General features: G+C 39.1%; 1 protein-coding gene across 2 annotated transcripts in view; it reads left to right on the top strand.

Annotated features, from left to right (window-relative positions):
• Positions 1-27,018, top strand: part of LOC129774059 (serine/threonine-protein kinase 32B) — a 384,143-nt gene that overhangs the window by 315,740 nt on the left and 41,385 nt on the right. For both annotated transcript variants that reach the window (XM_055777758.1, XM_055777762.1), the window contains one exon: positions 15,961-16,086. In XM_055777758.1, the coding sequence (XP_055633733.1) occupies positions 15,961-16,086 (126 nt within the window). The remainder of the gene's footprint in view (positions 1-15,960; positions 16,087-27,018) is intronic.

The raw sequence follows: 27,018 nt of genomic DNA, 5'->3' as shown, positions 1-27,018 counted from the left end.
ATACTGCCAGCATTTCACTGAATTCGTTGGAAATAGTCAACCTCCTCAGTGTTAATCTTCTTGCTGGGGCGATGATGGCAAACAAATCATTCCGTATCGTTCGGAATTTCCATCCGCCCGGCGGCAAATTTGAATATTTGCCGAAGGCCCATCGCCTGGCCCGGCCCCTCCATAAAATATTCATTCATCACAGCAGAGTGTCCATCCGTTACGCGATTTCTTTCATTCGTCGCCTATCCGTTCGGTTCCGGGAGAAGAAATGTGAAAGCACACGAACACTAGGGACGGGGGAGGGGGAATTTTGAACCAATTTTCCAATCAATTTCCCGCTTCGATGGGAAGAAATTCGGAAGGGGATGAGCGATATGAGGGAAAAGCTGGACCAACGGAAGGGCAAATGAGCTGTGAAATTCAAACAAGAGAAGAAGATCGGCAAAACTTTCGGTCGCCGCTGGTTGTTGTTGTGTAGACTCGGTGATTGCGTTTGGAGATTCACTCCATCAAATTCATCCGTCTCAGCGGATAAACTGAATGCGGGATGACTGTGACAGGAGGAATCTCGAGCAACGTCTCGCATCCCATTCAGATTTTGATTGATTATTTGAAATATGAAGACAGTTGCTTGAAAATTCGACGGAAGTATTATCGGTCGGGGAAGTCAATTTGATTGATACTATAGGAAATTGATGCGATTTTGAGACACAATGTTCGCAGCTTTTCTCCCCTTGCCGCAAGCTGTCGACAGCTGTCAGCGGAAAATCTCGCAACTCGCGTGGTCTTAACGTTCTCATTCACCGCACATATGTCACTCACTTCCACCGAGAATCTCACCAAATTATGCCGCAGCATCCCATCATCACAGATATCATTCCCACTCGCTTTCTTCGCCTCATCGATTTGCACTACAAAACCACATAAAATGGGAGCAGAAGTAAATTTGTTGCGATCGTGACTTGGCACCCGAAATGAGATCAATCCGTCCGTCACGGAGCACGAGACAGAGTCGCATCTCGCTTCGCTAGTTGGGAAATGCGATAAAAAAAAACCCTTTATCCACGCTCCTCCTTCTCGATTGTGTCGATAGCATTACAGTAAAGTTCGAAAGTGAGCGAATTCCGCAACAGCGAAGAGAAAGCCAACCATTCGATCCTGAGGGTTTCCTTTAATTCTTCCCATCCCTGTCTCTGTCACTGTCACGAATCGTCTCGTTCGACGCATCGAGCAACAGAGAGAAAAAAAAAATGAATGGGAATGATAAAATTATGGAAATGATTGTCACTTCATCCGAACGTTTCATTTCGTTTCGCTTTTTTTTTTTGGCTCCTTTCGCCCCATATGGCGCCCCGGATGTGGAAGGATACCGATTCCAATCGGAATATGAACAGATTGCTGTCGCAGTGGTAGCTGTTAAATAATGATTCGTTTTCCGCCTCTCTCACAAGGTAGAGGGGGAAAAGATAGAGTAGAACTTGGTGCCAATAAATCAGTGAAAATGGTCCCCGGTGTGTGTGAGTTCGATTATTACGGATGAATCGGAAAAACACGAAATGGAATGTGATTTGCATACGTTTATATTAGTGTCACTTTGCGGAGGGAGGGAAAATTGTGAATGATTTTTTGACGTTTTTGGAATGGTGCCGCTGCAGCAAAATTGCAAATTTTGGTTAAATATTTTTCAGTTGTGAATCAATTTTGATGATCCTAATTTTAACCCACAGTTCTAGATCAACATGTCAAAAGGGTCTATCTTCTTTGATCAATTCTCTTCATCGACTTTCTCTTTCGATAACCCCGGCCTTTCAGATAGATTTTGCTCCAGTTTTGCCATGTAGTTTGACAAACGAGGTCGACTTTCACACTCCTTATTGTCGACACATCAGGAAATGCTGTTACTGCTGAGTTATTAATGAAAGAGAATCTAGATGAAGAGAATCGATCAAAAAAGATAGACCCTTTTGACATGCTGATCTAGAGTTGTCAGTATATTGTAGTACCAGCTACAGGGATTTTTCATCCAATCTAGTACTGCAACTATTTAATGATGAAATCGAAAAAAAACTCGTTCTTGCACGATGACAGTCTTTCTTCTTTCGTTGACGTGGGGACTTTCTATTCGGGGACATAATTTGGATTTCCAACTCGAAAGTGTTATCTCGATCAGATTAGAAGGCACGAAGCCAGTTTAAAATGGTAAAACATTAATGATAATTGTATTTACAGTATTTTACATCATGTTATGTAATTACTTAAATGATTACTTAAATAACATGATGTTCATTCCGCCTGAAACCAGTGATTATCTTTGATGCTCTCCAAAACTCGTAAACGAAGTGGTTGCTAATTCCTTCTGTACGACAAATCCGCTCTTGGACGATTGACCGTAAATACATTAATAGTTAAGTGTCCTGGTTTAGAATACGAACGTAGGAGTACGGGATTACGAGCAAATATGCGAGAAGCTCTAGCAGATGGAGAGGATCGAATCAAAAGCATCATGGAGTTTCTAAGTAAAATCGATTCTCATACTAAGGTTCAAGAACACGAGAAAATTTTCCGCTCCCGAAAAAAATATCGATCGCTTTTATGTTTTCAAATTTTGGGTCTGCTATGAACAATTCAGAGAGCGAATTCGAACTCTCGATGGGAATTAAAATGAAAAAGTAAAAAAATACTTTTAAAGTTAAACGGTTTAATGTAATAAAAGCTAGAAAATAATTAGGCAAGTAGCAGTTTGTTGTTTGGATAAAAAAAACTCATCTGACATACACCCTTATTCCCATTTACGGCCGTATCCGTATATTGATTCGTCGGATACGATACGTCGTCAAAGAAAAAGCTATCCTCATTTACGGCCGTATTTCTGTGTACTAGATTCATTTTGGTAAACTGTTTTATCGACATCGATGAAAGATGTTTTTTTTATTTTTTCACTTCTGTTTTGTTTTCATTTGAGATTCCTACATTGGGTACAGTTTTTGTCTGGAAAAAACGGAAATTCCCGGTTTTCTGAGTGATCCGCAGACATTTTACTGTGCGAATATCGATGGCCAAATTATTCAGGTTACTCCATAACAGCACGATTGATCCAATGTGACAACGAATCGATGATATGTGAATGGAATCCGCCGGAAGATAAGTGCATTAGTGTAGTCGCGTGAAATTCATGTCAGCTTGCGTGTGTAACTGCATGCGACATTCATTATATCGAAATTGAAGCAGGCAAGTCGGAGCACGAGAGGTATGAAACGGCCAATTGTACATGTTCACAATAATAACATTCTTTTCCCTCAGCACTGTCACATGCAGTCTTGAACGAAAGCTCCAGCCGTTCGGAACCATTCGGCAGCGGTTTTCTCAAATGTCAACCTGAAGGAAGTAAATCATATGTGCTCACTTAATGCCGGAGCGTATCAGGACAGTTTGGCTCTTGCAACCGAATATTCAATTATTCTTGGTACAATTAATGAAATTCAAAAGTTACACATTCGAACGGTACAAATGGGACCAGGAAGCTTCTCAATATTTATTTATTTATTTATTTATTTTTTTTATTTACTTATTGCATCGTCGGAACAGCACTGGTACATCAAGCGGAACCGGAACCCAAAGTAGGAAGGATTATCATCTATCACTACGCGGATGGAGCCCTCACTCAAGTTAGCGAGAAGGGAATCAAGGGAGCGTACTATTCTCTCATTGAGTTTAACCGTCGTGTATTAGCTAGCATCAATTCAACTGTACGATTGTATGAGTGGACTGATGATAAGAATTTGCGACTTTTTTTTTTATTAAATCGTTTATTTTTACAGGCTCAGTTACATAAGTTTTAAGGAGCCAAACTCCTATCTGTATAGTTACAAGTATACATAAACATTTTTTATTAATTCTAATGTTAATGAAGTAGAGAACCGATTACTCGCGGCTTGCTCGAGTTTAGAAGGGTGACATTTTGTTTCAGGAAAAGGATAGAATATAAGGATTTGTTGACAATGTTCACACTCACATTCGCACTCACATTCATCATACTCAATTCTTAAGCCTATCTTATATCTAACATGTATTTACATTTCACCTTATTCTATTGTTAGTAAGAAGGGATTTGATTTCTCGCGAAGGAAAAGGAAAAGGAGAATATAAGGATATAAGGACAATCACACACGAAGATCGATAGCTTTTAGTAAGACATATATTTGGGACATGTAATCAAGGTCTAACCGAGCCAACACATCTCTCACCGACACATTGGGCTGCCTTCCTCTAGCCCGAAGAGAGTTTTCTAAATTTGATCTGGCAACAAGATACTCCTCGCACGACCAAACAACGTGTTCGATGTCGTGGTAACCTTGGCCACAAGCACAGATATTTCCATCGGCAAGATTAAAACGAAAGAGTAGCGCGTCTAACGAACAGTGATTGGACATGAGTCGAGAGAAGGTGCGAATAAAGTCCCGACTTAAGTCCAGACTTTTGAACCATGGTTTGAGGCTAACCTTAGGGATAATCGAGTGAAGCCACCGACCCAATTCATCTTCGTTCCACTTACGTTGCCAGTTAGCGATGGTATTTTTACGGACTAAAGAATAAAATTCGTTGAAAGCGATTTGACGCTGATAAATATCGCCTTCAATTGCACCTACCTTTGCTAATGAGTCAGCCCTCTCATTACCCTGAATTGAGCAATGTGAAGGGACCCAGACAAAGGTAATGACATAACAGCGTCTGGATAAAGCACTCAAAATTTCTCGTATTCTCTCAAGGAAGTACGGCGAGTGCTTTTCCGGCCTCACTGAACGGATAGCTTCGACAGAGCTAAGACTATCCGTTACAATGTAATAGTGTTCAACAGGTCGTGAGGCGACGCTGTCCAGCGCCCAATGTATTGCTGCCAATTCAGCAATATACACTGAGCAAGGATACTGAAGACTGTGTGAGGTGCTAAAAAATTCGTTGAACACTCCAAATCCTGTGGACTCGTTTATAGTGGACCCATCAGTAAAGTACATATTATCACAATTGACACGCCCATACTTTGCATTGAAGATCGAAGGAACGATCCCCGATCGATGATAATCTGGAATTCCATGGATTTTCTCCTTCATGAACAGATCAAAATGTACAGAGGAATTGATGTAGTCAGGAAAACAAACACGGTTGGGAGTATACGAAGAAGGATCAACCTGCATGGAGATGAATTCATGATATGAAGTCATGAATCCTGAATGAAAATTTAGCTCGATAAGCTGCTCAAAATTTCCGATCACCAATGGGTTCATAACCTTACACCGGATGAAGAACCGAAGAGATAATAAATTGAAGCGATCTTTCAGTGGGAGTAGGCCTGCCAAAACCTCGAGACTCATGATATGCATTGAGGGCATACATCCCAACGCAATACGGAGACAAAGATACTGAATTCGCTCGAGTTTAATGAGGTGTGTTTTGGCAGCTGATTGAAAACAGAAACTGCCATACTCCATCACTGAGAGAATAGTTGTTCGATACAACATAATAAGATCTTCGGGATGGGCTCCCCACCAGGTGCCGGTAATTGTACGGAGAAAGTTTATTCTTTGTTGACATTTTTTACTCAGATACCTAATATGGGCCCCCCAAGTATATTTGGAGTCGAACCAGACCCCAAGATACTTGAATGACATAGCATGAGTGATCGGTTTACCCAAAAGTTGAAGCTTTGGTTTTGCTGGTCTATGCTTCCTAGAAAAAACCATCATCTCTGTTTTCTCCGTGGAGAATTCGATCCCTAGCCCAATGGCCCAGGTTGAAAAATTGTTCAAAGTATCTTGTAAGGGTCCTTGCAGGTCGGATTCGTTTGATCCTACGACAGACACCACTCCATCATCTGCAAGTTGTCTTAGGCTGCAATTTTGTGTAAGGCAATTGTCGATGTCGCTTACAGTACAGTTCAGTACAGTTGTACAAAAGGGGGCTTAAACATGAGCCCTGGGGGAGGCCCATGTAAGAGACCCGACTTACTGCCGAATCTCCGTGAGAAAAGTTCAAATGTTTCTCACAAAGCAAATTATATAACATATTATTCAATAGAGGCGGCAGACCCCGAGAGTGTAATTTGTCTGACAAAACCTCTATTGAAACAGAATCAAAGGCCCCCTTTATGTCCAAGAATACTGAAGCCATTTGTTTTTTTTCGGCGTAAGCCATTTGAATTTCTGAAGAAAGCAACGCAAGACAATCATTCGTCCCCTTGCCCCTGCGGAACCCATATTGTGTATCTGAGAGTAAGCCATTCGTTTCAACCCAACGATCAAGGCGAAACAAGATCATTTTCTCCTACAATTTCCGTATACAAGACAGCATTGCTATTGGGCGGTACGAATTGAAGTCGGACGCGGGTTTTCCGGGTTTTTGAATAGCTATAACTCGCACTTGTCTCCAATCATCTGGAACAATATTATGCTCCAGAAACCGATTGAATAAATTCAACAAGCGATGTTTCACCACATCAGGGAGGTTTTTCAGCAAGTTGAACTTAATTCTATCCGATCCCGGAGCAGAATTGTTACATAAAAGCAGAGCAAGAGAGAATTCTACCATCGAAAACTCGAAATCAAGATCGCACCTACCTTGTGGTATATCTCGAACAATTTTTTGCACAGGAGCGGAATCAGGACAAACCTTCCGTGCAAAATTCAAAATCCATCGATGTGAATATTCTTCGCTTTCATTCGTTGAAGAGCGATTTCTCATGTTTCGAGCCACTTTCCATAATTTTTTCATTGACGTTTCTCGTGACAAACCTCCCACGAAATTTCGCCAATAAGCACGTTTTTTCCCTTTGATCAAGTTTTTAAATTGATTTTCAAGGTCCAAATACGTCTGAAAATTTTCAGGGGTTCCACGTTTCCGAAAAGCTTTAAATGCATTCGATTTTTCTACATAAAGCTTGGAACATTGGCTATCCCACCATGGATTGGGAGGCCTTCGACGAATAGTGGAGCCTGGGATGGGTTTCGTTTGAGCGCGAACCGCGCTGTCATATATCAAACGAGAAATGAAGTTATACTCCTCCAATGGAGGTAAACCATCTCTGGAATTGATGGCTAGAGCAATCGCGTCCGCGTTAGATGCGCTACTCTTTCGTATTAATCTTGCCGACAACAATCTTTGTGTTTGTGGCCATGGTTACCACGACATCGAGCACGTTGTTTGGTCATGCGAGCTGTATCTTGTCGCCAGATCGAATTTAGTAGTCACCCTTCGGGCCCGAGGAAGGCAGCCCATGATGCCGGTGAGAGACGTGTTGGCTCGGTTAGACCTTGATTACATGTCCCAAATATATGTATTCCTTAAAGCTATCGATCTTCGTGTGTGATTGTCCTTACACTCTTAGTATTTCCTTTTCCTTTTCCTTTGTGAGAGATCGGATCCCTTCTTAAGAATAAGATGAAATGTAAATACATATTAGATATAAGATAGGTTTAAGAATTGAGTGTGATGAGTGTGATTGAGAGTGTGACTGAGAGTGTGAGTGTGATCATTGTCAATATATCCTCATATCCCCTCCTTTTCCTGAAGAAAATATGTCACCCTTCTAAACTCGAGTCGACCGCGAGTAATCGGTTTCCTATATTATTAACATTAGAATTAAGGAAAAATGTTTATATACTAGTAACAATACAGTAAGGAGTTCGGCTCCTTTAAACCTATGTAACTGAGCCTGTAAAAATAAACGATTTAAATAAAAAAAAATTAGTCTGCTGCGAATTGAAGGGAAGTAGTCTTATTATTGAGTGACGTCAATTGTGTCAATTGAAGTGAAATTTTAAGGCCCTGTTCATGTGTACTAGGGTGCCCCAAAATAACTTTTTTGCAGTGTAACAAGAAACATTGTATACAGACAACCCTGGGAAATGTAAAACCAAACCCCTTTATATTATTAACTCGTCCCTGTTGTACAAAGAATTTCAAAAATTGTAAAGAGCAGAATTGCCATTTAAAACACTCAAAAGCAGAACTAAATAAGGCTTCTTCGCGACAAAGTATGGGCACAAATTTGCTAGAAGTTTAATCCATGAAACAATTTTATTTCATTTATGTGTATATCGTTGATAATTATTAAACAAATAACCATTGATTATTTGGTCTGCATTAAAAAGTTGCGAGCATTGGAGTTTAAGCCCTGCCATTTGGGTCACTGCAGACTTGTTGGCAAGCAATTCAGCTGCATTTGTCTAATATTTTTCAAATTTTCCTATAGTTGTTGCTTGTTGTTTGTGCTGGTACAGCTCTCCTTTCACCAGAGCCCAAAATCCGTAACTCTGGGCAGTTAGGTGGATTCACCTCCTTCGATGCATCAAGAACTCCATTAGCATCATACCATACCAAAACATTCTTGGAGTAGAGACAGGATGATACATCAGACCAGAACAGCGAGGGTACAACATGGCTGCGTAGGAACGGTAACAATCGTTCCTGCAGACGTTCTTCACGGTTGATTTCCTTGTTAACCTTAAAATGAAACTGAACTGAACTCATTTACCCTACAAAATATCGTTTTCAACTTCGTAGAAGTTTCGTCACTTTGCATGTTGGTACAAATGTAAACAAACTAATATTGCTAACATTGTTAATATTATATTAAGGTTGGTAGAAGAACGTTAACTATGCCGGATAGAATTATTTTTACAAACGTGTTTAGTACTTATACAATAAATCTCTTGTAACCAACTTAATGTTCAACACAGCACGTTTATCAGCGGCTAACATAAAAATGTATCGAAATTGCATGTTAGTACATGAGCGCAGCAAAATTGAAACTCGTTGCCCGTTGTTGCCGTTGCTACCACTCCTGCTGCCTCTCGCTACATGCTAGAACCATAGGCTTAGCACATCAGCTCTACTTCGCGGTTAGAAAATTAATGATTTTTTCGGAAAGCAACAACCAAACTTATTTCTTTCGACGGGTGGTATAATCACAAGGGGAGTGGCTTACAATACAATTCTTTGCTTGTATCCAAATTATATTCCGCTGTTAGTCTGGTTACTCCTTTTGGCCGACCCCATTTGAGGAGTGCAAATTGGATCAATCAAAACGAGGCACATAGTTAGACAATGCTTGACATTTCACAATTATTCAATTGTTTATCTTAAGAAAAATGAAATGATATTCATTGTGCTAGATGCGTAGAAATATTTCCTATCAATTGATGTAAGGGGCTGTCCACATACCACGTGGACAGAAAAAGCACGATTTCACACACCCCACCCCCCCTCCGTGGACAAACGTGGACATTATCTATACTCCTCCCCATGTTGTCCACGTGGAAATTTCTCCATTTTTTGAAAAAAAAAAATCGGAAAATAATTGAATTGCACTTAAATTTCTTTTGAGTTTTTTTTTTCTATCTTCTGTTGTATGGTTTGACTTCGATAGAAATGTTAGCTCTATAAATAAAAGCGATTTGTTCTCAATTCTTTGATTTGTTCCCCTACATTTCCCGTAAAGTTATTTGTATAGCTGTTTATTCTCTTCCAAATTCCATCCACTCTGTTATTACGTTATATTACGTTCTTCATTTTTTGAGACATTATCAGCTAAATATATGTTGGCATCTTTCAGAAAACAAAGCAGTGTAGCAGTCTATGAAGGGTCATCACCAAGGATGAACACAGATCCTCCCGTTGATCTCGTAAAAGTTCTTCTGTTGAAGTTGTGTGATATTTTGCAGCGACGGGCTCGTAGTCTGCTCCCTCATCGCTTTTACGTCTTCAAACCTGGGTGGGAACCCTTTGATTCCCCGGAGGAACGGATGCGTCTCCTCATATCCGCTGGTTAGAGTGAGGAAGCTCACAGTTGTAGAGACTATCACCGCGTCCACGAAGATGTCAAACGGGGGTTTCCCTACTTCAGCACATCCCGAGACTTCTGGTGCAGGCCAAAGATAATCCGCAGTGCATCATTGTAAATCGGAGATAGAGCTTTTAGGAGTTTATCTCTGGCCAGGCACGTCATTTGAGACCACATGTTGCTGGGAGTTCAGTCGACCACCATAGTATTTTCAACGTTCTACGGCAGGGGATGCGTTCTTTGTAAATTTTGGTTCCGTAACGAGGTATCCCCGGAAACCTCGTTCAACAGCTCATTTACCAATATCATTGGTAAATGAGCTGTTGAGCTAGATCTTGATGCTACGATAGAATTATGAGGTACACTAGTTTCTTCGTGGAGGTGCCTGGAACTGGTATACCCAACTCGAAGGTCCGGTTTGTCGCTAGGTTTTTTACAATGTGTCCGTCAATGTCTTCAGAACTAGTAGAATCCAGGTTCGGTTGTACGCCTTCTAAAATTTCAGGCCTACCATCTCCACGTGCTGTCGGTTCTTTCTGAATTCATAGTACAGAATTCCCAATCCCACCAGACACAAAGAACGATTTTCTCCTAGTGAAGATCGGTTTGGGGATAGCTAATGGTAGTTCATTTCGCTTGCCCAAAGATTCTTTTCGATTAACATTGTTGTAAATGATTAAACTTTTCATCGCCCATCACGGTTTGTAAAAACTGTGTATTTTGTAGCTGATGGAGACACGATCCATTAAATGTTTTTCGGTCAATTAGTGTAGAACTCATATTTGCAACGTCTCTTCGTAACCAAAGTTAACCAGGTGCTCATGAATATAAATATTTGTAATGAATCTGCTATTTCTGTGTCGTGTACTAAGGATTATTATTGATCATGTGTATTCCAGAAAATATAACATTTCAACGGAAAGGATACACTTCTCCAGAAGTACGCTCTGTGCACCCATGAAATAATTTGTTGTTCGTGTTCCATTTTCGTAAAACATGGGACTTTAAAAAAATTGTAACGAAGCATTTTTATTTTGGTGGCGTCTTCATCTCTCATTTTCATCCATGATTCTATAAAACAAATAAAAATAAATCGATCGCTCTCAGTTCGTGTACGTTATTCTTTTAGGAAAGAAGTTCAACGATGTGAAAAAAATATTAATGTTCCACTATCAGACAGCTCAACCCTTTTATTGATAAATATGGGTTCTCTTGTAAATGCAGAATAGAATAAGAAATCCAAATCGACATCGCGAAGGAGTAGTAATTAAACTCATCTGTAGCTATTCTAGTACCGCATCGCTATTAGCATAACTTAATCATAAGGCATATTATGGCTTGTTCAGATTTGTGTTAGTGCTAGTGTGTTGCTCATCACTTGACTGTTTGTTTACTTTCCTGTTACAATCTTGCTTCAAATTCTCGTTTCAGCTTACTTTCAAGAACCACTTGTAATGGAAATAGATAATGAATTTATCTGTACAGTTTGTAAAAAAAAAAAAGAGACCGATAGCTCCAAACTTCTAACGTGCATGTATTGCTTCTCAACTGATCACTTCAGATGTAAGAATATTGTGGGAAATGCAATACGTCGTATGAAGGAACAGGATTACTTTTGCACACCTGATTGCTCTGCCATATACCAGCGAATTGTTTCCATGCAAGATAATCATAGATCCATGATGTCTTCTCTCGCTGCTGAGATGAAAGCAACTATTTCAGCCTCCGTCGCTAAGGAAATGCAATCGATCTCAATTGAAGTGAAACAGATTACAACTACAATCGAAAAGTCACAGGAATTCTTATCCGCTAAATTTGCTGAAATTGTCACAGATTTTAAAGATTTTAAACTTGAAAATGCAAGGTTGAAAGAGAGGTAGAATATTTGAAAGAATCTCAAAATCAGCAACAGGAGATGATTTATAAGTTAGAAGCTAATGTTGACAAGTCTGATAAAGCTGCAGTGGGTAACAACATTGTAGTTTGGGGTATCCCTACAGCTCCAAACGAAAATGTGTCTCAGATTGTTGGAAAAGTTTTTACATGCTTGGGATTGAACTCTTCTGAACTTGTGACTTCTACTGAGCGAATGTTTGTCAATAATAAACCTAGCAATGCTTTGATTCCTATAACAATTATTTGTCATGATAGAGAATCAAAAGAGCTGGTACTGAACAAGAAAAGACTGTTTGGAAAAATGTTGTCAACCGTGATCGACTCAAACTACATTGTTAACGAGAGAGCAATGAATGTAACCTTGCGTGATGAGTTAACTTCATTATCCCTGGAATTGCTCAAAGATCTTAGAGAATCTCAAGATCTTTTGAACCTAAAATACGTTTGGACGGGTAGGGGTGGCGTCATTTTGGCTAAGAAAGATGACAATAGTAAGCCTGAATTGATAAAAAATAGAGAAGATCTCAGTCGTGTCATGAGCCAATTCTGGAAGGCTCCTAACGTACCTGAGTCAGAATTGGTTCCCGGTCACTCTCCTTCGCCAAAACGGAAGAAAAGTGCACATTAATATGAATTATTGTCGGGCTATTTATGGGATTTTATACTAATAATGATTTCGAATACATATTATGACAATTTACATGATTTTAATAAAACATGTAATATGGCTAGTAAAAAAACATTGAATGTTGTTCAGTGGAATGTGAGAGGAATGAATGACTTTGTCAAATTTGATGAAATTATTTACTTTGTTAATGAGTGTAAAAGCATTATTGATGTCATTGTTATTGGCGAGACTTGGCTGAAAGAAGAAAATAGTCGAATCTATAAGATTCCAGGCTATCGCGCATTTTTCTCGTGTCACGATGGTTCTTCTGGAGGTTTAGCAATTTTCGTAAAAAATTCATTAGAAAACAAATGGTTAGATAGCCAAACTGTGAATGGTCTGCACTACATCCATTTAGAACTGAAATGCAATGGCCACGTGTACAAAGTTATTGGTGTTTATCGTCCGCCTTCGTTGGATTATAATGACTATCACAATATTTTAGAGGGTTGGTTATGAACTGCTACACAATCGAAACCATCACTCATTGTTGGTCAATAAATCTAAAGAACAATAACGTAGTAATAAAGTACACAAATTTATTAGAATCTTATGGTTATGTATGTGCAAATACGCACCCAACTCGTCCAGCAAGTAATAATACTTTAGATCATTTTATATGTCCGATCAATCTTGCTGTGAACCTACAAAATCATACTATCTTTAACGATCTTAGTGACCACCTTCCCATTATTTCATCTATTCCTTTGAATAATGCAAAAAGTCAACAAGTGTTAAAAATGGACATTGGTCATCATGCCAAACTTGAGAATCAGTTCACAATTTTTTTGAATGACTTTGAAGTTACTGATGATATTGATGCTACTCTAGACACTCTTTTAACTACATAAAGGGTGTGTCACATCAAATTGTATCACGGAAAAAACGCTGTAGAAATTCGCCCAGTAGACCGATCCTTTTGAAAATTTTAGACAGTAAAATAAAAACTATTAAACAACTTTTGGCATTTTCTTTTTATTCATGCTTCGAGCCCAAACCCGTATGCTCGCACCTTCCTCTTTACCCCGTCCATAAGGTTCTGTACAACGTCAGGTTGTAGTTTTTTTTGAACAGAAATCCATTTTCTCTTGAAGTCTGCCTCCGATTTGACAACTTTTGGGTTCTTCCGGAGGGCCTGCTTCATAATCGCCCAATATTTCTCTATTGGACGAAGCTCCGGCGCGTTGGGCGGGTTCATTTCCTTTGGCACGAAGGTGACCCCGTTGGCTTCGTACCACTCCAACACGTCCTTTGAATAGTGGCACGAAGCGAGATCCGGCCAGAAGATGGTCGGGCCCTCGTGCTGCTTCAATAGTGGTAGTAAGCGCTTCTGTAGGCACTCCTTAAGGTAAACCTGCCCGTTTACCGTGCCGGTCATCACAAAGGGGGTACACCATGTACTTTTTGGCAAACTTGGATAGTTTCTGCTTGCGAATCTCCTCCGGAACGCTGAATTTGTCCTCTGCGGAGAAGAACAACAGGCCCGGCAGCTGACGAAAGTCCGCTTTGACGTAGGTTTCGTCGTCCATTACCAGGCAATGCGGCTTCGTCAGCATTTCGGTGTACAGCTTCCGGGCTCGCGTCTTCCCCACCATGTTTTGCCTTTCGTCGCGGTTAGGAGCCTTCTGAACCTTGTATGTACGCAGGCCCTCCCGCTGCTTGGTCCGCTGGACGAATGAACTTGACAAATTCAGCTTATTGGTGACATCCCGGACCGAACTTCTCGGATCACGTCTAAACTGCTTAACTACGCGCTTGTGATCTTTTTCACTGACGGAGCATCCATTTTTGCCGTTCTTCACCTTCCGGTCGATGGTTAGGTTATCGAAGTATCGTTTTAGTACTCTGCTGACCGTGGATTGGACGATTCCCAGCATCTTACCGATGTCCCGATGTGACAACTCCGGATTCTTGAAATGAGTGCACAGGATTAACTCACGACGCTCTTTTTCGTTCGACGACATTTTTCCAAATTTACGAAAAATTGACAGTGATGCATGGCCAACGTGATCTATACACTCTTATCTGATTATAAGCGAAAGCTGAAGATATAATTCCTAAAAATTAAATTTCTACAGCGTATTTTCCGTGATGCAATTTGATGTGACACACCCTTTATAAAAATTGAACGATTTGACAAAATTACATATGAAAAAACGGTTCCGCATTAAAGTCTCAATTCCGATTCCCAACACAACATTCGCTAGCAAACAGAAAATCCGCACTCGATTCAATACAAGCCTGAAAATGGTTCAGCCAAAATCCCGATTGAACCATTCCGAAACTCTCCACATTCGGTTCCACACCGATACGAGATACGAGCAAACATTTTGGCATTGGATTCTGTTCTCCCTTTCAAGGCCATTCCGAGGCGGCGGCGGCCGCGGCGAAGAGCCGCATCAAGAGGCGAACCAAAACATTATTTTCTCCTATAGTGGCCCCCTTGAATTGCAGCTCGTCTCTCAATCCATTTTGAAAGCATCTCGCCGTGGCGTTTTCCCGAGCGCCGGCTCATCATTCCCATTTCCATTTCAAGTTGCCACTCCGCTGCTGCGGAAGGTATTCCGCACTGGCAAGTGCACGGATTCTACTGGAGTCTCGATTGGATCACGGGGTAGGCTGTGTAAACGAGTCGTGAAAAATACGAATCGGATTAACTAACCTTCGTTAGTGAGTGGGAATGGCAGCGAGTGACACTGGGGCGAGTATGGGGTTCGAGAGCGAATCGAACCGGGGGAAGCCATCCGGAGAAGCCAAAATCCATGCGTTCAGAAGATGATTGCTTTGGAGTATTGGAAAATATAGAAATCCGCCGAAAGCCGGTGTCATTATGAATACCAACCGTACCCAACCGATCGACCGAGGGAGCTCCGGAGAAGGACACATTGTGACTACGGCAAAGCCGATTAAAGAGCGGCAAGATTTGGTACAAGAAAGTGCGTCTTTATTCCAGCGCCAGCAAGCTCCGTAAGCTTCTGCTGAATGGTGAATTAAGTACGATAAGTCGAAAAAATGAGCCGTAAAAGTAAGTCGATCGTGTCGAACGAGAAGGTTAGCATTCCCTTCGGGGCTCGTGTCATCGTGTCAAGCGAAAGTACAAACTGTCGCAGCAGAAGTGCCACATGTTAATCCGAATAAAACAACTCATTCTCACTAATTAACTTGATATCAAAAAGCAATTTCACCAAATCCTTTTCACGAGCTACCTTTGCTCACCCACGCACAGACAGTCACACACACACACACACACACACACACACACACACACACTCGTGAAAACAGTTTGGGTCCCAAATAAACACGGTGGAAGCTCTCGAAAGCTCACCTCCCTTTGGCGAAGCAACGGCAGCAGCAGTCGTTGTTTAAGAAGTTGTAAATGCCTTTTTAACAGTCCTTGTACCTCTCTTGCTCTCCTTGCTCTTCGTATAATTGAGTTTTAAACTCGCGACTTTGACACGGGCGTGGGAAGGGGTGGCAAAGGTGGCGAGGCTTTCGGCAAAGGTGAGATGAAATTTTTCTAATTATTTTCTTTCCCTTTCTCTCTCTCTCTCTCCCCTCTGCTTTGTTTCAGGACACGCACATCTCACCGACTTCAACATCGCAACCCGGCTGCCACCGGATGGGTTGGCCTGCAGTATGTCTGGCACCAAGCCCTACATGGCTCCGGAGGTATTTATGTGTGCCTTAGAGGAGATTGGTAAGTCGGGGGACGGGAAACTGAGTATAAAAATGTACTTTATTGTGGTGGAGGGTGGGAGTTGAGGTAGGATGGGTTTGGGTGATGGTTGCACTAGCTAAAGGTTACGTTTTTACGACTTGGGATGGGTGAGACTTTGAAAAGTGAACAAAAAAAAAACATTACCACAGGAGGTAAAACCGTTGGTGGAAGTGGGTTTGAATAGGAAATTGTTCTGCATTTTAATTTAATAAAAAACGGAAATTGTGCCGGGGAAGCAGCCCCTCTTGGCTGAGCTGCGGCATTTGTAAGTTAAATGTTGAACATTTGACTGTGGAGTAGCTGGATATTGTTTCATTTAAAATAGAAAGAAATTACACGGATATTGTTTGGTTATGTTTCATTGCTCGTTCAAAAACCTGTTTTTTACACAGAAGCGGCCTAAAATGAATTATGACTATCAAGGCAAATTGGTCCAATAAATTTTCTTTATGGAAAGATACGGTCTTTACAGACCATAGAGATATAAGCTTTTTAATAACGAAGAAGTGTTTAGTTATGTTCCGACATAACTGTGTTATTGAAAAAGTTTTTCGTCAATTCAAGTTAATTCTAAATCATTTTTGGGCTTTTGTGTACGGATTTTTATCGTGATGGTCCAAAATGTATAGATTGGGTGAAGCTCGGGAGTGTTTGAAGTGTTGACCTCCTTTGGTTTAAAATAACATACTTGGTTTTATCCCAGTCTAAGACGAGCCAAACATAATCAGAATCAGTCTGATTTAGAATAGCACGGTTTCATTTCGATTGGGCGGAATTGCGGTCAGTTTGAGGGATTCATTTTTCTCTCTCTCTCAATGGCATCTACTCCGTTATTGCGATACCACTGTTGTGCATTCTACCTAGAACTCGCCAAATCCAGTCAAAAATTTACGGGACTCCTGTGAAACCTAATGAACGGCAGTACACGTTTTTCCATGGATTCACAATGGTGATTGTAATGAAAATCAGAGTCTTCCGACCACAAAAAAAAATCTCTGCGAACCCTGGATACTGAAATATTCTGTCCCAGAAGCTGTTTGAAGTCCAATTCAACATATATTCTGTTGAATAAATATAATTTGAAATATTCCCGCAGTGCATTTTTAACATTTTTTTAATTTTTTTTTTAAATTGGTACTACTGTCAGTAAAACTAATGTCAATTTTGAGCGCTTTTCCGTCATTTAATTTGTTCAGAGCGTCATTGAGAACAAGTTAACCTTTTTTTTGCTCGGCAATTTTGACGTTGGACTACGTCTAACCGGAGTATATGGGGGTAAAATGAAAACCTAAACACAGAACATGCAGGAAAAAATGAAAGATTCCGTATGCTTATAACTAGAACATTTCTCACTGGATCGGAAAGATGTTTGCATCAATTGATAGGGAATATTTCTACGCTTCTATCGTAATTAATAAAATGTTTTTTTTTCATTAGATAAACAATTGAATAACTGTAAAATGTTAAGCGTTATCTAAACGCCCTAACTGCCTCGTTTTGATTGGCCCGATTTACGGATTCCCCAACACAGCCATCAAAACCAAGCAGCCTTGGGGAATCTGCATTCCAAATACATGAAAGTGTGGGGACTTTTGTTCTCACTGGAAGGTGTTCCCTAACACAGATTTCAAAACCAAGCAGCGTTGGAGAAATCGCATTGCAAATACGTGAAAGTCGGGGATATTTTTGTTCCGACTGAAATGTGTTTCCCTAACACAGACTTTAAATCCAAGGAGCGTAGGGAAATTGGCATTGCAAATACATGTAAGTCGGGGGCATTTTTGTTCCGACTGAAATGTGTTTGTCTAACACAGACTTCAAAACCAAGATGTCTGGGGAAATCGGCTTTGCAAATAAATGCAAACTGCGAGTACTTTTGTACTCGCTTGCCTTTGTGCAGACTAGAATATGTTTCCTTAACACAGTCTCCTAAACTTAGGAAACTGGGAAAATCCGTGCAGACACTAGAAGCGAATGAACTTTCAAGTTTAAAACCTCTATAGTATAAAAAGTAAAACTTGAAGCTGTTGATTCAAACAAGCCGGGGGTACTTCTGCACCCGCATGTTTTTTTTGCACTTCAAAAAATGTTTTCCTAACACGAATTACATAACCGGGTACGAAAACAACGCTTTGGCTCGGTTATTCAAGATTGCATTGAAGGATATGCCTTAATATCTTCTGTTCACTGCATTTCTACGCATGACATTTGATGATTAGGCAATATGTTGATAACCATTTGCTGCGATAATGCCTATTGATTAAACAATATGCGTTCGACGTACATGACAAAATCGAAACTGAGTGCTTGAAGTTCATCAAATCAAGAAAATTTGAGGTTCGAGAAGTACGTACACTTAAAAGAAGCGAACTTCAGAGGGAAATGTAAAATAAAATAATCGTTTGATAATTTTTCCGTGAATTTACTTGTAACGAAGAACATAATCTATTACAATGCATGAATTGACCTTCCATGGCATTATAAAATCTTTTTACTCACAAACAAAATATATTGAATTCAATCGAAATTGTTTCGTTCAATCAAAAATTTTATCAATACAAACAAATAATTGCTAAGCTATGTGTTTAGGCATATCACCCCCGGATGTCGATATGAGATGCTGTGAGTTTATCCCATCACCATTTACGAATCTCGGTAATTCACAAAAAACAATAGGGAATTCATCGATGAAAGGCAATAATAAAAAATAATTGGTCGGAATCCATCAGCATGTCCACATAGTTTGTACGTTTGATTGTAGTCTTTTTCTGTAACTTCATGTAATTTATGTGACTAGAATAATATGTGATAGAATAAAATATGTGTTAATATTCACTTCGACAACCAATTGGTGGAATACATGTTCGCTGAGCCCTCCGAAAAACCAGTATACGGCAAACCCATCCAATCTCTAATCACTAAGATAGTCCCACGCCAACCTTGCGGTTATATCATAGTATAACCCAGCCATTTTTTTTATATGATATTGTCCATTCGGAATTCCTTCCGGAGGGCCAAACCTTGTCGTTATAAGGCGTTTTCAGAGAGAAAAAAATCGTCGCAAATAGATAGATTTGTGAAAAGACAATACTTGGATTTTGCACCACGATAATGCACCGGCTCATCGATTGGTAATTGTGAACGAATTAATGGCACGAATGTGATTGAATAAGCAGCTTAATCTCCAGATATGGGTTTTCAATATTAAATTATTTTTTTCAGTAGGATTTCTTAACAATGTATTCTGTATGTTATTTTTCCTAAACAGCTAGTTAGTTTTCCAATGATTTTGTCGAACATCATATTTTAATAAGACATCTGGATTTTGAGTCACGATTTTTTGAATGAAAAAATCTTTTCAAAAATCAGTCGTAATTTATATTGGTCGTATTATAATGAAAATTGTGATTTTAGGAAGTTTCCATTATAAGTACCAAGTTTCAAGAATATCGGAGAGGGTCGAGTCAAACTTTGCTGTTTTTTTTTTTGCCGATTTGGGGTAGAATTGCTCAATACTTGAAGGCATGTTCGCGAAAAATGTTCCTAAAGAAAAGAAAGTTGATTAGAATCTTGACAATGAAACCAAAATTAAATCAATTAAATCATACACAAACACACTTGCAACTAAAATTTGCTCTTACTTTCGGGTGTACCTACCTTGTCGATTCGCTAAAATCAAATCACACACAAAAACAACACAACATTCGGGACATCGAAGCTGAGTTTGACAGCCAGTTTATATCAAGCAAAGAGATAAACAAAACGCAAAGCAAAAAGTGGTGGATTTGAACAAGTAGCTTCACACAAGTAATGAATTTAATTTTGATAATGGTAAGCGACAAATGAAAGAATAATACTCTGAAGAGCTAATTAGGTGTAAATATATAAATTAGCAACATTAGAAACATCTTTTTATTGCTGTAGAGAATGACGCTTTCCTGCGGCGGGAAAAATAAACGCATCTTCGGGGACAAAATTATTAATGCAAATCAAACTATCCGTATCAAATGAACATTCTAAGTAAAAGTGTTACGAGTTTCGTACAAGTGGTAAAAAATCGTGAGCGAAAACTATCTACCAATGATTTTTTTTCGAGTTTTTTCAGGAGCCATTATTGGGCCTGGCCTTGGCAGATATTTTCAATTTCGCTGCCGGAGGAAATCGTTTGGTCGTTGAGGGTAATTTTACTTACTTGGTGGAAGTAAATGCAACGCGTTGATACGAAGATTTCTGCCACGGTCGGTTATCAACGGCTCAATCTCTTTCCTAAGCCGTTGAAGCCACCGGGTTTCACCCATTTTCGATGTAAGGTTACGATATTGTTGGTGAATATCCTAATTTGTAATCAGGAACAACGATACAAATCCAGCGACAGTTATGTTCAACATTATGATCATAGTTTTCAGTATCACCAACATAAGAAATTTTCCTTACTGTTTGTCCAACTTTTCATAGGCTCTAGTGAAAGGATTGTTGAGTTCTTCTAGTAAGGATTACTAAAGGTCAGCACTATATGATTTGACCATGCAAACAACATTTCAAAATGATTTTCTTTCAATGTTTGAAATTATATAACTGCATTCGAGCATGCTAATATCAAAGAAGGTACACTTTTTCGGTTCTGTATTGTGTATCAGAAAATAAAACAATGGTTTATGAGGTAAAAGCCGTTTCAGTAAACTACACTCTATCACAACGTATTTGTATGTTTCATAAACTTCAATAGAATTGATAAAAAACGGCACTTAAAAATACAGGGTTTTTCTACTTTAAATTCCGAAAGTAAATTGAAATAAAACACATGTAGCGGGATAACCTATTACCATTATCCTTTCCCACTTGTCATAAAATCCCAACGATCCTATTCCCACAAATTCATTCCCACGCCATAAATTATCGTCATACATGTTTGTAGGCCAAATGCATTTTTATGTCACAAGCTCACAGCTGCATACGATAATATTAAATAACAACCACTCACCCTTGCAGCGTAACATTATGCAGAACTAACCCACTTCAACCAAGTGTGAAATGACAACACACAGAAACAACCACTACCCTTTTGTTCTCCGTATTGACCCGTTCGAACCAATCGAACGCGCTCACATATTTCCTTGCTGGCTCCTCCTCCTCTAGAATAGAAGCTACCTTGTGTAGAGTTTTAGTTTAAGCATTATAAAAAGTACATGTCGAATGCAAGCAACAGGTCTTTTACATTTCCAACCAATCAAGTTAACAAGTGTCGAATGCACGCGAGGACGGAACTAAGAATATAGTGATATTTATATTAGTGGAATGTGCCTGAGTTCTTTCATTCCGAAATATATCACAAGTGCCCCAAAGTGATAGAAATTGTATACTACATCGGGTTGAACATTCCACATGGCGACCGTGACTTTAGCCTGAATCTTCGGCTATGAGTGAAACCAAACAATTTTTTTTGTTTTGACGAAACAGTGAACGTTCAAAAATGGGCTTTTTCTCGGCAGACGAGATAGTGTCGAGCGCCCCAGTATCGAGTTCACCGCAAACGATTGCTTTATGCATCCTTGCTGGTGCTGCGTTAGGTTACGGTGTTGTGCGGTTAATGCACACGTTTTATAAGAATCACTCGGAGAGAGTAGCCTCCCGAGCAGTGAGAGCGGCACAGCTCAACCAGGTATAAAGGGCAGAAGTGAACTATTTTTTTTTTCAAAACTTGAACAAAGTGAACTAATCAACGAAGACGTGCCAACTAGACCAAAGTGAACTAATAAACGGAACTGTGCTAACCACCCATGTGAACGAACCAATAGAAACTCATTACACGAACTAGTGACCATTGGAAAAACTAAACATGTGGAACGAGAACATCAAGGACATCTTGGCCCAGGCGGAGGCCCAAGCGGAACACATCGCATTAGTGGAAAAAATCGGATGGCGGCAATATAGGAAGCAACACCCGAAGCAGCCGAAAAGAGGTTTCAATATCAAAATTGAAGACATCCATGGAGCAACCATCTATGTGACACCTTTCACAAAGCTCAGCCTTACTGATACTGTAGTAGGATACCGCCGACAGAGATGGTAAGTCAATTATAAGATGTAAAATATGAAAAAAAAAATTTTTTGAAGTAAAAATTGTTAATGAAAAAAAAAAAAAAAAAAACACAAAATGTTCATGTAAAATATGTGCTAAGCTGTAAGACTACTTGTTGTAGACATCAACAAAAACAGAAATAAAAAAAATTTCGCCTTTAATTTAATGGCAAGTTTAATAGAAAACAAAATACAGAAATTACAAGTAATTGCAAAATCACTGCGATCCGAGCAAACTAAAAAGTTAAGAAAAGCTACATTGAGAACCAAGCTCGCAGAAGCTGAAAAATTAGCTGAAGATATTAAAACAATAGTAGACCCTCTCGTACACAATAAAGAGGCTGAAGAATTGTTATTGCTTGCCGAAAATGCTAATCTAATATATCAAGATATTAGAAATAAAATAAACATTATCATTAAACAAAAAACTTTCAAAGAAGTAGCTCTTGCGATATTGTTCGTTGTTGGAATACAAAAACCGAAAATGTCCAAATTCGATTACAAAGAGGCAGCCGCAATGGTGCCAATCTACGACGGCTCACCTGATGGACTCGATATGTTCATCAGTGCAGCCACACTATTAAATGAAATCTCCCCCAGCGCAAACAAAGCGTTGGTATATCAATTTCTACTGACCAGACTCGACAAAAAGGCCCGAAGAGCAATTAATAATAGCGTGGATATACCTTCACTGCTAACAAATTTAAAAACTACATGTATATCAAAGACTAGCGCCGACAGCATATTAGCGAAGTTGAAGTCTATAAAAAAACAGTCAGCAGACGAATTATGTAAGGAAGTTGAAGAGCTGACCGAACAACTCATCGATTTACACATCAAGGAAGAGACACCACCGCAACGAGCAGCAAAACTCGCTTGCCAAGCAGGAATCGATGCCCTCATTGAAGGCATTGATAACCCCGAATTAAAAACTATATTACGTGCGGGAACCTTCACCAGCATAGCTGACGCAGTGGAGAAGGTCAATAAATATAAATCGCTGACAACCAAATCAGCAAATGTGCTTATTTACAATCGCGGGCAGCGACAACCGCCCTACCCGCATCCTAACCGTTTCAACCAGAACAATCGTAGTAGAAATTTTAATAACTATAGAGGAAGAGGTGGTAGATTCAATAATCAACCTCAACAAAACCAAAATTTTAACCAAAATCGCCAATATCATCAACAGAATTTCCCTAACCAAAACAGAAACTTTAGAGGCAATGGCAGCCAAAACTATTACAACAGACCGCAACATTTCATTAGAATTGCGGAAAACTCCGAAAACCCGGCTGCGAACCTCCGCGCGTTGTCGGACGAAGAACAGGAGGAAAACCGAAATCAACATCAAATATTTTCAACCTAAATATTACTTGTTCAATGTTTATTATAGTTAAATTAAGCATGTGCGAACAACCATGCGTTCTTATTCTTGATACAGGGGCAGATATATCAATCCTAAAGGAAAATTTGATCAAACGTACCCAGAAAATTAACAAAAATAATACATGCATAATAAACGGCGTGACCGAAGGCAAACTTGAAACAATAGGTAGTACCAACACTAGTCTACTTATAGAAAATAATAAAATTCCACACCAATTCCATTTGGTGAATAAACAATTCCCAATTACAGCTGACGGCATTCTAGGAAAAGACTTTTTAACAAAATATGAATGTAATCTGTGTTTGAAGACATGGTTACTATCCTTTTTCTTCAATGAGACTAATCTAGAAGTACCGATCCATGACACATGGGACGATCATCTAGTCATCCCCCCCAGATGCCAGATTATCAAAGAAATAAAAATTCCACATATAAAAGAAGACACTGTCATAATTTCTCAAGAAATCAAACCTGGAGTATTTTGCGCAAATTCCATAGTTAACTCTAAAACACAATTCGTTAAAATCATTAATACCAATACGTCTGAAATACTTCTACCCAAAAATTTCAAGCCACTAACCCAACCGTTAACACATTTTACAATCAACCACAACACAACTAACAACCCTAATCGTATACCAAAATTAACTGAAGAATTAAATCTAACTAACACTCCCCGTGAAGCCCAACACAAACTGATAAATCTCTGCAGAAACTATAACGAAATATTCGCTTTAAAAGATGACTTCTTAACTACCAACAACTTTTATAAACAAAACATTCAACTCAACGACAAAAACCCCGTCTACATAAAAAATTATCGAACTCCAGAGGCCCAAATAACAGAAATAAATAAACAAATATCAAATATGTTAGAAAATAGAATCATCCAACCATCAACCTCTCCATATAATTCCCCTATACTTTTAGTGCCAAAAAAATCTAATACACAAGATAAAAAGTGGCGATTAGTGGTAGACTTTCGCCAGCTCAACAAAAAAATTACACCAGATAAATTTCCCCTTCCAAGAATAGATGAAATACTCGATCATTTAGGAAGAGCCAAATACTTTACTACTCTAGACCTAATGTCAGGTTTCCACCAAATAGAACTTGACGAAAATTCCAAAAAACTAACAGCATTCTCTACTTCAAACGGTCATTTCGAATTCAATAGACTACCTTTCGGATTAAATATTTCCCCAAACAGCTTCCAAAGAATGATGACAATTGCACTCAGCGGCTTACCACCAGAGTGTGCTTTCCTTTACATCGACGACATTATAGTAGTCGGATGTTCCATAAATCATCATTTAAGTAATTTGGAAAAAGTTTTTAAACAACTCCAAAAATATAATTTGAAACTTAACCCCGCAAAATGCTCATTCTTTAGACCAGATGTCACATACCTAGGTCATAATATATCCGCATCTGGCATCCAACCAGATAAATCAAAATTTTCAGTCATATTAAATTACCCTACACCAAACACATCGGATGAAGTCCGTCGATTCGTTGCTTTTTGCAACTATTATAGAAGATTTATTAAAAATTTTGCCCAAATTGCGCATCCCTTAAACAAACTCCTTCGAAAAAATGCAGTCTTCGATTGGAGCTCTGAATGTCAGCAAGCATTCAATTCTTTAAAATCAGCACTGATTTCTCCCACAATTTTACAATTTCCCGATTTTAAAAAAGAATTCACACTAATAACCGATGCATCAAAGACTGCCTGTGGCGCAGTATTGGCCCAAGATTGCGATGGAATCGAATTACCGATCGCTTACGCAAGTAAAGCCTTCACCAAAGGTGAAGCAAATAAATCAACAATTGAACAGGAACTTACTGCCATTCATTGGGCAATAACATTCTTTAGACCATACTTATACGGAAGAAAATTCACGGTAAAAACAGACCACAGACCGCTTGTTTACCTTTTTTCAATGAAGAATCCATCTTCCAAATTAACACGAATGAGACTAGATTTAGAGGAATTTAATTTTGACGTACAATATGTACAAGGAAAACTAAACGTAACTGCCGACGCATTATCACGAATAGCAATTGATTCTGAAACTTTGAAAACAATAAACGTCCTAGCCGTTCAAACGAGAGCAATGACAAGAAAAGAACAAAATATGAATCAGACGGAATACGAACATTTGAATAATAACACTGTACTCGATGTCAATGAGCCTGATCAACTCAAAGTATACGAGGCAGTTGAACCAACCGAATGGGAAAAACTACCCAAACTTCAATGCGGACGCGCACTCGAAGATAATGAAAACGCTAGCGAGAATGAATTTAATAATATGAAATGCGCAATTAAAAATAAAACAGGATTCAAAGAATTAATGTCGACAAATACAAAAATTGCAAGCAACTCGAAAGAGACCTTAGGGAATCTATTACAGAAAGTTGAAAATATGGCCAAAAAATTAAGAATAAGCGCGATAGCTCTAGCGTTATCAAGCGTGATATTCCAATTATGCAGCGTTCAATTCTTCAAGAAGACTTGTAACGACTCGCTAAAAGACTTGCAAATAGTGCTCTACACACCCAAGCGTGTGATAGAAAGCCAAGAAGAAAAATTAAAAATCCTGAAAAATTATCATGATGCACCAATTGGAGGACATATAGGTGCCAATCGATTATATAAAAAGCTCAGTAGACTCTATTCCTGGAGCAAAATGAAATCAGAAATTTATGAATATGTTAGAAATTGTATACAATGCAAACAAAATAAACACAAAACCCCGACCAAGGAAAACTTTATAAAAATACCCACCCCAGAAAAACCTTTTGATTGTGTATCTATTGACACTATCGGACCTTTTAACAAATCTAATTCAGGAAATAGATATGCATTAACTATCCAATGTAACCTCTCCAAATACGTAATAATAAAACCAACCCCAGACAAACAAGCATCCACAATAGCGAGAGCATTTATAGAAAATTGCATTCTCGTATACGGTACTCCGTCAATTGTTCAAACTGATCAAGGAACCGAATACAAGAATGAATTATTTGACAATATTTCAAAATTACTCCAAATTCAACAAAAATTTTCTACCCCCTATCACCCGCAATCAATCGGAAGTTTAGAAAGAAACCATCGTTGTCTTAATGAATACGTGAGACAATTCATCAACCCATCGCAGAGCGACTGGGATGATTGGTTGCCTTACTACGCATTCTGTTACAACACCACTCCGCATACAGATTTTTCATACACACCTTTTGAATTAGTTTTCGGCAGAAACGCAACACTGCCATACAACCTAAAATCACACATTGAACCCGTATACAATATCGAGCAATATCATAAAGAATTACAATTCAAACTCAAAACGGCAACAAAATCAGCAAAAGAAATAATTGACAGAATCAAACAAAAGCGTCGTGAAGATCAGCAGAAAGATACAAACCCAATACAA

Source organism: Toxorhynchites rutilus, chromosome 1 (genome assembly GCF_029784135.1).
Source record: "Toxorhynchites rutilus septentrionalis strain SRP chromosome 1, ASM2978413v1, whole genome shotgun sequence".
Classification (NCBI taxonomy): domain Eukaryota; kingdom Metazoa; phylum Arthropoda; class Insecta; order Diptera; family Culicidae; genus Toxorhynchites; species Toxorhynchites rutilus.
This window is presented reverse-complemented; position numbering and strand designations above follow the sequence as displayed.